This window comes from Osmerus mordax, chromosome 9 (genome assembly GCF_038355195.1).
Source record: "Osmerus mordax isolate fOsmMor3 chromosome 9, fOsmMor3.pri, whole genome shotgun sequence".
Taxonomy (NCBI): domain Eukaryota; kingdom Metazoa; phylum Chordata; class Actinopteri; order Osmeriformes; family Osmeridae; genus Osmerus; species Osmerus mordax.
This window is the reverse complement of record NC_090058.1, coordinates 8,116,635-8,133,093: the sequence shown is the minus strand read 5'-3', so window position 1 is coordinate 8,133,093 and position 16,459 is coordinate 8,116,635. Positions and strand designations below refer to the sequence as shown.

General features: G+C 43.9%; 1 protein-coding gene across 1 annotated transcript in view; it reads left to right on the top strand.

The window, feature by feature from the left end:
• dlgap2a (discs, large (Drosophila) homolog-associated protein 2a) overlaps nt 1-15,333 on the top strand; it is a 127,953-nt gene extending 112,620 nt beyond the window's left edge. Inside the window, exons 11-16 of the mRNA XM_067243296.1 lie at nt 2,614-3,002; nt 6,555-6,640; nt 7,067-7,506; nt 7,750-7,841; nt 14,481-14,645; nt 15,127-15,333. Coding sequence (XP_067099397.1) covers nt 2,614-3,002; nt 6,555-6,640; nt 7,067-7,506; nt 7,750-7,841; nt 14,481-14,645; nt 15,127-15,333 — 1,379 coding nt within the window. The remainder of the gene's footprint in view (nt 1-2,613; nt 3,003-6,554; nt 6,641-7,066; nt 7,507-7,749; nt 7,842-14,480; nt 14,646-15,126) is intronic.
• The last annotated feature ends 1,126 nt before the right edge of the window (nt 15,334-16,459 follow it).

Below are 16,459 nucleotides of genomic sequence, written 5' to 3'. Positions count from 1 at the left end.
TCAGCCATGGGGACTGCCATGACAAGGAGGAGGTCACTGCCTGTCTGGCACTTCGTTCCCTTGTTCAGCCAAGACTCTTTGTGTCTGTCTCTCCAGCTGACGCAGACCGCAGTTAGCCTTTTTTACGTGAGGTGAAACATATACTGACAATACTGACAGTCCACAGGATGGGTTTACTGTACCCCAGTGTATATTGTCTGCCATACACAAATGAGCTGTGAGACGCTGAACGTCATTGAGGAAAATGAAGTGATATTTTAGTGTAAGTTACATGTTTGCATTAGAATGATGGAGTGTGAATCAATGAATAATTAATGTACTAGCAGTATGCTAAAGTGTTTCAATTGAAGTACTGTATTACAAGTATTACGTGAGTTATGATTATGGTTGTGCTTTATCTATTATTTGTTGTTGGTCCACAACAATGGTCCACATCAATATTGACAGTGCAGATAATGAAGTTTTTCTATTTATCCTCTCTCTTGATCATTTAAATATCTTTAAATAAATAACAAATAATAACTGGGCTTTCGTTGAGGGTGATAAATCCAATGGGGAATGAGCAGTCTTAACGACGCATCCCTCAAGTCCCCCGCTCCCTGCAGCATTAGCATGCAATTCAGACCTGATAGATAGAGAGCCACTAACAGAGATGGAGAGCCCAAATCACTTTCATTGTGTCCCAAGTTAATCATGCTTGGTGGGTGAGTGTGGTGTGTGTGTGTGTGCAAGCTTGTCTATGTGTGCTCTTTTATGCACCTTCGCGTGTCTGATGATGTGCATCTGTGCGCACTGTGCACGTTTGTGTGTGTGTGGGGGGGGTAAAATTATTGTATTTGAAGTTCTTACTGGTGGACAAATAAACCAAGGATAAGTGGTTGTTTGAACTCCCTGTGAATTCAAACAGACTGCTGTCACTTCAGATTGGGCGTATTCAGCCAACACAGTCTGCCACCTGAAACACAGCAGGGTGCTCTTTAAACGCCAACAAAAAGGTGTCCGTCTTGTTGTCATGGAGATGTGGTGGCAGGTTTTTTTCCATACAACTGCAAATACAATAAAAGCTCCCAACATGGACCAGCACAGCTAATGTAGTTAATGAACATTTAAAGGCACAAATGTTTTTCTTATTCTCCCTACTGAGAGACTTACAGTATTCAAAACATGCGACAAAAGCATCTTCATTTGTCATGCAATTGCTGAGGTATCAGATTGTTTTGTCACATTTTCAGCATTTAAATCATTCTTTGTTCTTATGCTTTCCACAGCCTCTTGTTGCCTACTTCATCAATCCTTAGTTTAAAGTTTTTTTGAATGTTTTGTGCATACGCACTGTTGATAGGCTTATCTCTGACGTGCGATGTAAATTGGTGACCTCCAATCATTTGAGATGAAAACAAAATGCTGGGTAACTCTGCCAAGATGGGGGCGAGCAGTATGAGTCCCTGTTGCATGGCTGCCTGGGTAATCATTTTCTATTTTTATCCTTCTGCTGAATCATGCCCTCTGAATGGGTCATCTCTTTATCTCTGTCTGTCTATATCTCTTTCTTCCTCCCTCTCTCTCCTCATCTCTCCTTCCCTCATTCTTCCTCCCTCCCATCGCTCCCGTTTTTGTTGTTTCATCCTCGCTTCATCCCCAACATCCCCTCCTCATCCACTGACTCATCCCCATACCCTCTTTGAAACGTTCATTTGTGAAGAGACAACAAACAGTGTTATTAGTTCCCAGAGCAGAGCTCACCCCTGGCCGGATGGCCGGGGATATTGATGAACACGACACCACATCAGATGAATGACACATTCAGTATCCTCCCATCATGCACTTCAATGGGTTCTTCTACCCTATTTAGAAGCACAATGTTTATTTCAAAGCCTTATTTTGGTCAATTTAATATTTGCTTCACCAAAGACAAAAACGTGATATCTTCACCAAGCAACATTCTGAATCTAAGTGAAGGAGGCATGTCATATATGGAAATCAGAAAATGTGTTTTATTGATTATATACAATAATTGAAAACTCCTGGGAGCTTACATTGACTGCACTCCCATCTACTATCCTATACTTTGAGAAAGTTTGAATGGACTAAGCCCATGCCTCACTTTGCAGTCGATAGTCCGATACATTATTGGGTTATATAAAGTGAGACTACTCTCCCAGAGACGTGTTTGAAAAAGCAGGCCACATCAAACCAGAAAAGCTATTTACATTGAAGTGCTCCAGTCCATCTCAGGGGATTAGGACCATGCTCTCATTTGCACTTGAAAGAACAGGATTCTCCTCATAATCATCCCTACTTGTCAGACACTCAGAATGAGAATACTTGAATATCGGTGACCAGGATCCTGAACTCAGAAGTGCTTTACTGTAGTTTTAATAGTTTTTTATAAAAATGAATTCAGTTTCACCATCACTTCAAAAGGATTCTTTCTCAATTGTAAAAAAAAATTATACTATAAAAATATTTAAGACTAAATGGAAGACTATTGAGGATACTTAATAAATATTACCCTCCAAAAATTATTCAATCTAAAATAGATCCCAAAGAAGGCGAGAAAAGTGTATGTCATCCACACATCATATCAACAATTGGATTTGTTTTTCCTTCCAGCCATTGCCTACACTTCCAACTACAAGAAGACCCCTCCACCTGTGCCGCCCCGCACCACCTCCAAGCCCCTCATCTCCGTCACCGCCCAGAGCAGTACTGAGTCCACCCAGGACGCCTACCACGAAGGCAGGCACCCTCATGGAGGGCCCTGGACCACAGACGGCCTGGGGCTGGGCCTGGGGCTGAGCCTCGGCCGGGCCCTCTACAACTCCACAGACAGCCTGGATAGTGCAAAGGCCGTGTCCATAGCCATGGAGGCAGCAGTGATGGCAGGGAAGAGACACCCATCAACAGACAGCCACAGTTCGGTGATGACCTGTGATAAGGCCATACTGGTGTCCAGGGCTGAGGAGTACCTGAAAACACCCAGGTCATCTATAGGGATACAGGTTAGTACACGTGTGTGTGAGTTGTGGCATACAGCATCTCCATTTGTGAGTGCATATATACATATTCAAATTATAAACACCTACACATATTATTCGTACACACTTGCAGTGTTTCTCACTCACATGACCACACCCACAGTGACCAAGAGAGGAAGCACGTTGCTCATTCATAAATTCACTCACATAGAAACACAGCCCTCCGACTCAGGGTGCTCCGCCTCTCCTCACAAGCTAAAAATAGCCACCAATGAGTCATCTTACCGCAATCCATCAATTAACATTCAACTCATGCAAGAGCAGGTTTTACTGAATGGTCTCCTTCCCCCCTCTTCTAGTCCTCCCTCCCTTCTTTCTTCTCTTTTGTTCTTTCTTCTGTCTTGTCTTGTTCTTTCTTACGTTCTCTTTCTTTCTTTTTCTCTCCCACTTTCTCGACCTCTCATAACTTCGGTTCATATTTTTAATTGTATCCTTCTATTCCCTCTCTATCTTCCCGTATGCCTCCTTTACGTTTTGACCCTCAAGCAACTTTGTGCACTGATTGATCCGTCCGATTGCAGTCGGAAAAATACAGCACAGATATCAATAGCATTGCATCAAATGAGAATTTGTGATGGTCTGCCTGTTTGTGGAACGGTGAATCTACCCACCTGCTTCTTGGTTATTTCTGGGTATATCAAGTTAAACCCTGTCTCCTACTACATACACATGCATACACTCCCTCTTTCTCTTCTTCCTCCATCTCGCTCACTCACTCACTCACACTCCATCTCTCCTTCTCTCCATCCCTGCCTCAGCCCGCTTTCCTTTTAGCCAGGTGGTGGGCGTAGTTTTCAGAGACAATCGATGGGTCTCTCCCCATTTTTCGTCCCTCTCTCTCTCTCTCTCTCTCTCTCTCTCTCTCTCTCTCTCTCTGTCTCGTCCGTCTCTCTCTCTCCTCCATAAACATGATGATGAGGAAGCCCATCCTGGGTGATGAATGATGATTCTAAGTAGTTGAGCCGTGCGCTGGAGCCTCCTCAGTCTGCTTCCCTTCCCCGCGCGGAGCCCGAGCCTGAATACATAATCACCCAAATCAGCACGTGTGCGGGCCTCCTTATTCAGCGTGCTAGCAATCAGACAGAGGAAGGAAATAATGGATAGATTGTCAGGGAATAAGGTGTAAGAATGCGAGAGAGGAACGAGAGAGAGATGTTTAGGAGGTGTGTTGTGAGACAGATGAGAAGAGAGAGGGAAAAAGAGGGAAGGAGAGACACTGGCGGAAGGGGAAAATGGAGAACGAGAGAGGGAAAAGAAGGAGGGTCTGCATTCTGTTGGCTTTCAAATTGGCTCTAGTGATGTGTAGGAAATACAAAATGACTTTCATTTACAGCATGTCCCGAAGCATGCTGGCCTACCGTTGCTGGAATGTTTGACATGTTTGACAAACAAGGCTGCCCCCAGTATTGGAACTGAGTTTCAGTTTTAAGAAGCATTATAGTCATCATTATATCCTTAGTTTAATACATTTACATTACATTTAGCAGACGCTCTTATCCAGAGCGACTTACAGTAAGTACAGGGACATTCCCCCGAAGCAAGTAGGGTGAAGTGCCTTGCCCAAGGACACAACGTCATTTGGCACGGCCGGGAATCAAACTGGCAATCTTCAGATTACTAGCCCGATTCCCTAACCGCTCAGCCACCTGACTCCCTTAATACTTCCTTTACATCAGTTACAGTCAACTCCGGTCTTCACTTTAACCTTTGACCTTGGGGCCAAATTTAACCGATGCTTTTCTTCAAAGCAACATACAAATAGGGCATATAGAGAGTACAGCATAAGATCACGGATCAGAAGTGCATAGTTTTAATAGTATTTTGGTGGTCAGAGTCGCTTACTGTGGATTGCACCTGTTATGGCTACTTGCATGCGAGACATGCAGCCATGTTAGCCATGTTCGACCACCGAAATAATTGATAATCTGATAATTGATCTTCTGCTGTACTTTCTGCCCTATTTGTATGGCGCTATGGATAAAAGTGTTAAATGATAAAAGCTAAATGAATGAAATGTCAAATGTCATGCTGCTTCTCCTGGCTAATATTTGTTTCCCCGTTAATCAGGACAAGATGCTCATTATTTTTTCATCAGAGGGACTTTGCTTTGCCTTTGTCAGGATAGTGGAGGTCACTTCAACAATCATTCAGAGCCTATTTCCTCTCCACAAACAAGGGTTTTCCAAGGCCTGCGCAGAATAGGAAATGAGCACATGCCCCTCTGTCCCCTGGCTGTTCATAGCATGCTTTCTGCAACAGAACAAACTTGACATTTTCAACACTTTTTTTGTGGGGGGGCAACGCAAAACCACTTAAGGTTGAAGAGTGTATTAGTGTGAATTTTTGGGGGCTTTCAGAGCTTATGGCGTAGGTTCTTTTAGTTTGCTGCAGGGTGTTTAAACCTTGTCAGAATTCTGCCTGCGTAGGCTAGAAAACTATTCAGGGGTCAGGGCCATTAACTCAGAACCAGGGATGAGAAGTGTGATCTCTGGGAGCTGAAGATTAAATACGGGTGAATTGATTTTCAAATTAGCCTTCTAATCATAAAGTAAAGTGTCGAATGAGAGGCCTGGTGCGCTCTCACTTGTTATTACTCATGGCCTGGCGACAGCCTGGCGGTGGGAGGAACACGGCCCAGCATCTATAAATGACATCCACTGTAGGCTGGTCATCACACCCCTCCATAGCACCTATCACTGCTGTCCCCTGTTGCTGTACATGGAACAATCAAGACAAGGGAGAGAGAGAGAGAGAGAGAGAGAGAGAGAGAGAGAGAGAGAGAGAGAGAGAGAGGGAGGGGGGGGGGGGGAACAAATGAGACAGAACATAAAATCCAGATAGCGAAAAATAAAAGGGTCCGACTGCAGGGAGAAGGAGGACAGAAGGAGGAACAGTGAAGGAGAAGGGGAGAGCGAGGATATCCATAAAAGCCAGCGGAGCCCAGAGTTACAGAGGCTGAGGGTCATAAAGGGCCTCAGCACCGCCGCCATTCGATCAGGATCAACAGCTCACAGACTCGTCCGGGGATCAGTATCCATCCTCCCTCCTACATCCCATAATAATAACTAATAACAACCCCGTCTCTTCTCTGTATCCCGGGTTACGACACCACATGCAGCCACAGGGACTGCCACAGGGATTGCCCTTAGTTAGCGCATACTTTTCCACTCCCTAACGGATGACAAGTGTGTTGTTTTTTTTTAACTGACTGTTTGAGTCCACACTTTATTAATGCAAGACCAGTAATACGTTATGGATCTCAATGCTGTCACTTTCTTATTCAATTGTTCTGTTTGAATGGCTTGGTCTGCCGACTGGGGCTCCTGAAGCAGGTGTTGAGATAAAGGTAGTAGATATCTGTGTGTGTGTGGGGGGGGGGGGGATATGTGCGTGTGTAGGCTCCATAAATCACATCACCGTCACACACAGTAGAGGATCCAGCCTTTGATCCCCAAACACGTCTAGAAGGGCTGATGATGAGAACTGTTTCTGTGTTTGTTGTTGTTTATGTTTTAGGTGGAGGCCGCCACTGACTCTGAGTCGGAAAGCAAAGGATCGCGGGAGTACCATTCTGTTGGGATCCAAGTGGAAGATGAAAAACGGTAAAGTGTTTCACCTCCCTCTGTCTCAAGTCTCTCTCTGCCCCTGAGCCCTGTCGGCTCAGCTTTTTTGCTGCGGGGTGCTAATGAGCAAACGAGTCGTAGCCGTGCGGCTCATTCAGTGAGGGGGGAGCGGGAAACTGTTTCAAGTGGCTGCCACAACCTGACCGTGAGCCAGCTTGGACCGCTGTTCCTGGTGCTGCGAGGGCTGGGAAGGATCAGTCTCTCTGAAGATGATATACAGTGTGTAGATAACCAACCTCTGTTGTGTGTGTGTTGTTAACCAATTTATAATGTGTGTATGTGTGCTGACTGATCCTTGTTGTGTGTGTGTGTGTGTGTTGCAAACTGATCTCTAATGTGTATGTGTGTGTGTGTGTGTGTGGGTGTGTGTGTGTTGCTAACCTATCTATGTTGTGTGGGACCCAGGCAAGGCAGGTTCAAGCGCTCCAACAGTGTGACGGCGGGCGTGCAGGCGGATCTCGAGCTGGAGGGTTTCCCAACCATGGAGGACAAGGGTCTTCAGTTTGGCGGGGGCTTCCAGCGCCACTCTGAGCCCAGCACGCCCACCCAGTACGGGGTCGTCCGCACCGTGCGCACCCAGGGCCTTTTCAGCTACCGGGAAGACTACCGGACCCCCACTGAGCCACCCAGCCCTAGGGAGACCACCAGCGAAACCACCTGGACTCTAGAGCCCCCATCCCCCAGGGAGGTGGCCTCATCGGGGGGAGAATCTGGGCGTGCGTCCCCCTCTCTGCGGAGAGACGGGAGCTGGTTCATGCAGCTGCTCCACACGGAGACCAAGAGGATGGAGGGATGGTGTAAGGAGATGGAGGCAGAGGCCGAGGAGAATGACCTATCTGAGGAGAGTGAGTGGATATAACATCAGTTACTTAAACTATATATATATATATATATATATATATATATATATATATATATATATATTCATCCAAAGTTGGTTCTCACAAACATAAAGATTTTCATTGAACAGTATACTCAGCAAATTCCACTTCTGTAGAGGCTTTGGTTATGAAGTACAGAGAATGGGACCTTATTTGGGAGCCGTTTGAGGTGCATCTGAAGCTAATGTAATGAAGTGTGTGTTTCAGTCCTGGGTAAGATCCGGAGTGCGGTGGGTAGTGCTCAGCTCCTCATGTCTCAGAAATTCCAGCAGTTCTACTGGCTGTGTCAGCAGAATCTGGTGAGTAGCCCTGCAGGGAGCTTTCTTCCTTTATTGATCACGGCATGTGTGTCCCTGCACGCATGTGTGTGTGTGTGGGTGTCTGTGTGCATGACCACATTTGTGTGCGTCTCTGTATACCCACAAGTGCGTTTGTGTCTACATTATCACGTATGCGCGTGTAAGCATGTGCACATGAGCAAATGTGTGAATGTGAGTGCACGCATGCATATGTGGACATAGTAGCATGCCAGTCTATGTGTACATGCTTGTGTGTGTGTAAAGTCCAATAAGAAAGAGAAGAAGATGGATTCATAAAATGACCCTATTCATCTGGAGTGTGTGGGGATGGAAAACAGCTGAGCCCGTTCAGCAGCATTGCCTCCACCCACTACATCTGCTACACACAGGTTGATAGAACGCTTTAGCAGCAACAATAGCAACAAAAATAGAAATACATTGAAAAAACACTGTAGAAAGTGGAAAAATACCAAATAAGAAATCAATAGCCATTTCAGTGCTCTCTCTCTCTCTCTCTCTCTCTCTCTCTCTCTCTCTCTCTCTCTCTCTCTGCCTCTCTCTCTCTCTCTCTCTCTCTCTCTCTCTCTCTCTCTCTCTCTCTCTCTCTGAGATGAGATCATCTTGAGTAGGACAAGTAGCCATGGAGAACATCTGACGCCGCCTGCACAGCTCCTGAAGCAGAATGCGAGAACAGCCCTCTGGTTTTAAATTAAGAAGCGTCAGCATTCCCCCAGCGCCTCACACTTTGCACAGAAGCGATGGGGAAGGTCTGGGACTGCTGCCTGATACCACACCTCCCCCTCCACTATTCTTCTACATCTTTATTGATCACAGCCAAATATCCGATATTTTAGATTAGCTCTGCCTGGAGGTTTGACAGCTCCTGTGGCTATTTTTACCCTCCAGAAAGGCTGGGGAACACTCTGGGATTATTAAACTTGAACAGTCCTTTCATACAAACTTTTGCTGCTTCCTCACTAAGCAGAGGGCAGTACTGAAAGTGTACATTATATCCAGCATCTTTAAATGCGGCTGTGAAAAATGCTGCACATACATCTCCATAACACAGATTTTTGGGGAGTCTTTTTGAGGAAGTAGTGTCCTCAAATAAGTAGCTTAAGCATACATTTAATTGCGGCTTTATTGAGCTGTCTTAGTTCTCTCTCCCCTGGATGAAGTTTCCAAAGCCGGACTTAGACAAGCTTTTATAGACAGTGTGCGACTGTAGCCAGCAGTATCCACGGAGGAGCCTCGGGATTACCACCACACTGACACAGGACAGGGTTTAAACACACAAAAATCTTTAAAGATGTCCTGGCCTTCGTTTGCTTAGCCTCCTAAACACTCGGAAAACAGGAAAGGTGAAAGGTCACAGTCAAACCCGATAACCTCAGGTTGTGCACTAATCAGGGGAAACAGTTTCTTATAAAACGACCCCAACAACCAACAAATAAACCATTGTGACACAACAGGGGGGTATTCCAGAAAGCAGGTTACGTGACATACCCGGGTAAATTAACTCCCCAGCTGACACCCAGCGTTGTAGCAACTTTGCCAGTAGGTTGCTGCAACATTGTGAATCAGCTGGTGGGTTAACTTACCCGGTTATGTTGCATAACCTGCTTTCTGGAATACCCCCCAGGACAGTCAATAATGAGATGTTGCTGTTGTTTTTGTTGTTTAGGACCTTATCTTAATACAGCCATGCACTGTGCATCCAACTTTTGCCTGTGCCCATCTTTGAACTCTGTATATTTATAGTTTGACATCTATTCGGTGTTGGACTGGGGCTCCTCAGGGTCTGTATATTAGCCTTGGCAGGTTTCAGACACAGACGATGAATGAGGTTCCTCTCAGAGTTCAGCGTGCACGGCTAGGGGAGTGATGGGGTGAGAACCCATCCTGACTCCCCCTCTGCAGGCAGCAGGCCTGTTAGCTGGATGAGTCAGCCATCAGGACCCAGCAAGCTCCTCTGCTGCTCAGAACCAACAGGGCTTAAGATGCTTAGATGGACCCCTGCTTAAGATCCAAGAACACATTCAAAATCCACCGTGATACTATGACAGTAAGGGTACTGTTTGGTCATGTAGACTTATCAGCAGTGAAATGAAGTGGAGCTATTGGATGTATGGAGCTATTTGAAGAGTTGCCTGTGGGCAGACTTTGCATCTTGATGGTGAAAGTGAAATGGCCCCAGGTCAGTTTATGTAATTACCCTTTACCACACACTGGGGTGAGGTACTCTATGTGCCAAGCTGCTGTCGGTTACACTGGCAGGAGCCTGCTTCGGGTTACTAGCAATTTCTGGAAAATGTGGAATTACACATAAAACTAGAGAGGATACAATTTCTGGGGAAATTGTAGGGTGTGCTTGCTTGCGTCGGTTGCACAGGGGTCTGTATATTTTATATAAAAATGCATCGGGCCTACTTATTATTTATAAAGATTACATAGATTTAAAAGCATCTTTTTTTTGCTGCTCATTTACAACTCAAAATACGAGTGAAGTGTAGAATGAAATATGACGTCTTCTCATTTCCCCTGCAAGAGGCAGCTGACAGGCTGAATCAAAACGAATACATTTGGCAGACCGGTGTACAAATGGACCTAATCTCTATGACTTAAACGTCCTTTTAAGTTGTCCCTTCTCGTGATATTTTCAGGCATTTAGCCTACTCATATTGCATTCATTCATTAATAAAGAACCCCCTTTGAAGATTATTCTACGACTTTACCGGCAGAAGATAGAATCGCGATTCAAACAGTACCATCTGCTAACTGAAAATATGCCCCCAAAAACGTAAATAAGCTTGACATTTATTTAGTGGAAAATAGCTCATTCATAAAAAGCTCACTGGTAGCGATCATTGTCAGTAACAACTCAAAATGCGATATAGCCCTGTGTGGAGAAGCTGCCCCGGTAAATTCTACTACTACAGTACAGTACTACTAGTAGACTACTGCTGTGTTCGTCTTGATAGCGATTGCGTTGGTTGAATTCGATTAAACGTTCCGTTGTACGGTTTAGGCTGAAATTAATTATTTTCATGAACAGATTGACAAAGTTTAGGCTGTGGCAATGAAGTTCAGGTTAGTAGTCAGATAGTTTCCCTACTGAAAGACTTTTGAGTAAGGGGAGTGCCGAACATGTTCTGTTGCCGTTTGACTTAAACAGCTGAGGAGTTGTTGTTAGCTACTCACACTAGTGTCTCGGGTACAGTAGGCTACAGCGTTGCAGTGAGCTACACTGGTTTGAAACCACAGGTAATGGTAATTTCACCAACAAATCGTTTACTAATGTCAGAATAAATCCTACAACGAAAATGTATATGTGAGGAATGTTTATTTTAACGATTGAAAACAGATACATCATAGACCACTGTAGTATGTGTTGCCCGGGCAACACAGGCTAATGTCATGATGCTAATATGTCAGTGAAATAGTAGACTACTGTTTCCGAAAGTAGATGTACTTCCTTAATAATATCAGCTTATATTGTACATTACACATCACAATTGTGTGTCATATCACAAAGTAAAATGAGTAAATATTTATCACCCTGGCCTCTTTGTTTGTGGCGTTTCTGCAGCTGCCTTGCAGTAAAGCTATAGTTAGCCTAGCTATCCCCCAAGTTAACAGATGCCAAACGAATGTTCTGCCAAAGGTAGTCACGCGTGTTTTCGTGACATTATTGCAGACCGGTGTACAAATGGACCTAATCTCTATGACTTAAACGTCCTTTTAAGTTGTCCCTTCTCGTGATATTTTCAGGCATTTAGCCTACTCATATTGCATTCATTCATGAATAAACAACCCCTTTGAAGATTATTCTACGACGTTACCCGGCAGTAGAAGATGGAATCGCAATTCAAACGGTACCATCTGCTAACTGAAAATATGCCCCCCAAAACGTAAAAAAGCTTGACATTTATTTAGTGGAAAATTGCTCATTCATAAAAAGCTCACTGGTAGCGATCATTGTCAGTAACAACGCAAAATGCGATATAGCCCTGTGTTGAGAAGCTGCCCCGGTAAATTGTACTACTACGGTACAGTACTAGGCTACTGCTGTGTTCGTCTTGGTAGCGATTGCGTTGGTTGAATTGGATTTAACGTTCCGTTGTACGGTTTAGGCTGAAATTAATTATTTTCATGAACAGATTGACAACGTTTAGGCTGTGGCAATGAAGTTCAGGTTAGTAGTTAGATAGACTTTTGATTTAAGTAAGGGGAGTGCCGAACATTTTCTGTCGCCGTTTGACTTCCTAAACAGCTGTGTACTGTAGCTAGATGTTTTTGTAGTGTGTCTCGCGTAAGCTACAGCGTTGCAGTGAGCTACACTGGTTTGAAACCACAGGTAATGGTAATTTCACCAACAAATCGGTTTCTAATGTCAGAATAAATCCTACAACGAAAATGTATATGTGAGGAATGTTTATTTTAACGATTGAAAACAGATAACGCTACATCATAGACCACTGTAGTATGTGTTGCCCGGGAAACACAGGCTAATGTCATGATGCTAATACTTCAGTGAAATAGTAGACTACTGTTTCCGAAAGTAGATGTACTTCCTTAATAATATCAGCTTATATTGTACATTACACATCACAATTGTGTGTCATATCACAAAGTAAAATGAGTAAATAGTTATCACCCTGGCCTCTTTTCTTGTGGCGTTTCTGCAGCTGCCTTGCAGTAAAGCTATAGTTAGCCTAGCTATCCCCCAAGTTAACAGATGCTAAACGAATGTTCTGGCAAAGGTAGTCACGCGTGTTTTCGTGACGTTAGTGACGCAGTGACGTTAGTAACGTCAGTGACTGTGGCTAGCAAATTAGCCACCGTTAGCTTCACTTTTCGCCACAAAAACTTAATTTAAGCTTAAACCATGCAACGGAACGTAAATTCCAATAGAAGCAACTCAATCGCTACCAAGACGAAACTTTTGACACCTACGTTGTCTATGTAGGCCAAGTATTTACTGAGTTTTAGGGGGGCAAAAAGAAATAAAAATAATAATAATAATAATAATATATATGTGAGAGAACAAAGGTTGTGCTCTCGCCGAAGGCTTGAGCACACCCAACTAGAGAGGGTACAATTTCTGGGGAAATTGTAGGGTGTGCTTGCTTGCGTCGGTTGCACAGGGGTTTTTGAATGACATTTTTACAACTGATATTTCTGTATATTTTATATAAAAATGCATAGGGCCTACTTATTATTTATAAAGATTACATAGATTTAAAAGCATCCTTTTTTTGCTGCTCATTTACAACTCAAAATATGAGTGAAGTGTAGAATGAAATAGATGTCTTCTCATTTCCCCTGCAAGAGACAGTAACCCTAACCCTTTTGTGACGTTAGTGACGTAGTGACGTTAGTAACGTCAGTGACTGTGGCTAGCAAATTAGCCACCGTTAGCTTCACTTTTCACCACAAAAACGCAATTTCTGCTTAAACCATGCAACGGAACGTAAATAAAAATACAACCAACGCAATCGCTAACAAGACGAACCTTTTGACACCGCCGTTGTGTATGTAGTCCAAATATTGACTGATCCTTAGGGGGGCGAACATAAACAATAATAAATAAATATTTAAGTGAGAGAACAAAGGTTGTGCCCTTGCCGAAGGCAAAGCACACCCAAATATATATATATATAAATATATATCAAGTGAACATCTGTTCCAACTACCAATTGCGACCCTTACATCACAAATGCCATCCTTACAGACATAACACACATATCTATATGCTGTCCCTACCCCAGTGTTATGGCATTGAAACTCTGAGTGACCCAAGCCTTCACTTTTCCAACTTTATATTCAGGCCTACACATCCAGTCCAGTCTGGACTGCCCCATATTACTGTGATGTTGTTGTGCCCGCGAGCCATCCAATATGTGGAGACCATAAGGTGGAGGAATGAATGGAGGTGGCTGGTGAGCTGGGTGACAGAGGCAAACTCAGGGGTTATTACCCTGACTCTGAAGTGCATCATAAGCAGCACAACAGAGCGTGGATAGTGTTGTGTCAGAGGAGGTCTGAACTCCAGAATCTCATGTGGCCTTTCAGAGGGTCTCATTGCCACGGCTTGGACACTGGTGCTTTGCCTGAGTTCCTTCCTCTAGATGTGATAAATAAGACCAGGGCTGAATGAGATGTGTGACTTCTTCATTATCTTGGATCCTCAGGGGGGTAAGGCAGGATTGGACCCCCCTATCACCGCAGGCTTCGAGGACACTTCAGTGGAACTCGGAAATGAGCAACTATAAATTTGGTCATTGCTCACGTCAGTGTTTCTGTGAAGTGTCCCTGAAGCTTGTGGCTCAGATCTTGTTAAATGGTGGGGGAAAGATGGCTGATTTACATCCCAGTCTTGCAGGGTTTTCGTGTCAGGTGTATATCACCTTCTACATTGAAGGACATCTAGTGGATTCGGGCAGAATTACATGAAGTAATGTTCAAAACTTGACTGTCAATAAGATAAGTTGTACTGTAATCGAACACACACAAAAGTAGTACACTTCCTATGGCACTTGGGTGGTCACTTCAAGAATGTAAATATTGTCGTGTAGATAGTGTTCTTATTCAGACACTAAACAGGCCACCTTGGTTTCCTCCTTTTTTCCTCTCAAGGACCCCAGTGCCATGCCCCGCCCCACCTCTCAGGACCTAGCAGGGTTCTGGGACCTGCTGCAGCTCTCCATCGATGACGTCACCATGAAGTTTGATCAGCTGCAAAAGATAAAGAGTAACAACTGGAGGCTCATTGAGAGCCCAGAGAAGAAGGTGGGAGGTTCTGCTAGTGTAAGAGACCGAGCCGCACGGACATCAGACCCAATCAGATATGTGGATGTGTGGATGTATGGATAGTGCAGTATAGTGTTAAATAAAAAATGGGTTCACTTGGTAAGTTAGGACACATATCATTCTAGTTCTAGTTTTTGTATGATGACTGGTTTGACGAGGGTTTCTATACATTACATTACATTTACATTACATTTAGTCATTTAGCAGACGCTCTTATCCAGAGCGACTTACAGTCAGTAAAGGGACATTCTCCCCCGAGGCAAGTAGGGTGAAGTGCCTTGCCCAAGGACACAACGTCATTTGGCACGGCCGGGAATCAAACTGGCAACCTTTAGATAACTAGCCCGATTCCCTAACCGCTCAGCCACCTGACTCCCTGTAAAAATAAAATTATCTATAAAATGATCTTCCAATTCTAGTCAGAAGCAAGTCAGAATAACAATGCTCTTTTTTGTCCCTCTCTCCTTTGAAGCCTCCACCTGCTGTACCAAAGAAGACCGTGAGACAGAAGAGCATGGTGACGCGGGAAAAATCGCTCGACCTTCCCGACCGACACCGTCAGGAGGCCCGCCGGCGGCTCATGGCTGCCAAGCGTGCAGCGTCCTTCCGGCAAAACTCTGTGTCGGAGCGCGCCGACAGCATTGAGATCTACATCCCCGAGGCACAGACCCGCCTTTGAGAAGACACGGGTGTGGACGAACACAGAGACAGTGGCATCTTCATACTCTTTTACGTCCCTTACGACAACTTTAACTAGCCTTTTTCTAGACCACTGCTCCACACTGTCCTCAAATCATCATTTAGTCTCTCAGTGTCCATATACTATACAAGCCTTCACTTAATCTGAGATGTACCCAAATGTCTTCTCCTTTGCCAATTACGTTTTCTGGGCATATGTGTCATTTACTTGATATTGGTTGGTTCAATGAGCAGCTTCCCAATGGAATTGTAACCCAAGAGTTGGATTATGCTGGAAGGTTATACATTTGAATTTACAGCATTGCAAAGTGCCATTAATTCGTGCAGCTTTGAAACCAACCAGCAAGGACACCAACCAGTCAAAAACACCAGGCTAAATTGTTACATTTAAATGTCAAAGTTGCAACCGTTATGAAGATAAACAACATAATTATTCTACTTTCCTTTTCCATCAGAAAATAAGATGTAGGCTGACAGCCATTTGCAAAATGTGAGTCAAGTGAACATTTCTGAAAAGCCTGCTTGAAATACCTCAACCTTGTATTGGAATAGTTACAAGCCTTGAAAAAAAATTCTGGCAACTCCTGTGCATTTTGGTCAGATTTATTTTAGAACATGCCGTTTTCTACTCTATCAATGGTCAGAGACCGGCCAGATATTCTCCGGAAAACAGCTTTTTGGAATTATATAATTTCCTTCTGACCTGCCCTCCATGTGGTACAAATCCCTAGCTGTTCTTATGCTGTTCTTATACCATGCCCATAACACATCTTCTGACATTTACTTGAAGCAGAAAACATGCAAGTCTTGTGCCAGCGTTTTTTCATTGTATCATTGCAGTGAGTAATAAATAGTTCTGAGAGATTTTGCGTAGCTCTATATATCAAATATGTGTAGACAAAATGCACTTTTGCACTTCTTAAAATTCTCTGTATTTCCAAGGGAAATGTAAATAACAAAGTACACAACAATATTGTTGTATTTGAGTAGTGAGACAGGTTATTAGTTGAATAGATAATTTATCTCTAGGGCCCTTTTAAATCCCTTGCCTCATCAGGGTTTGCTATATTAAAAAGGTCACTCCAAAAGCACCCTTTTAATGTGTG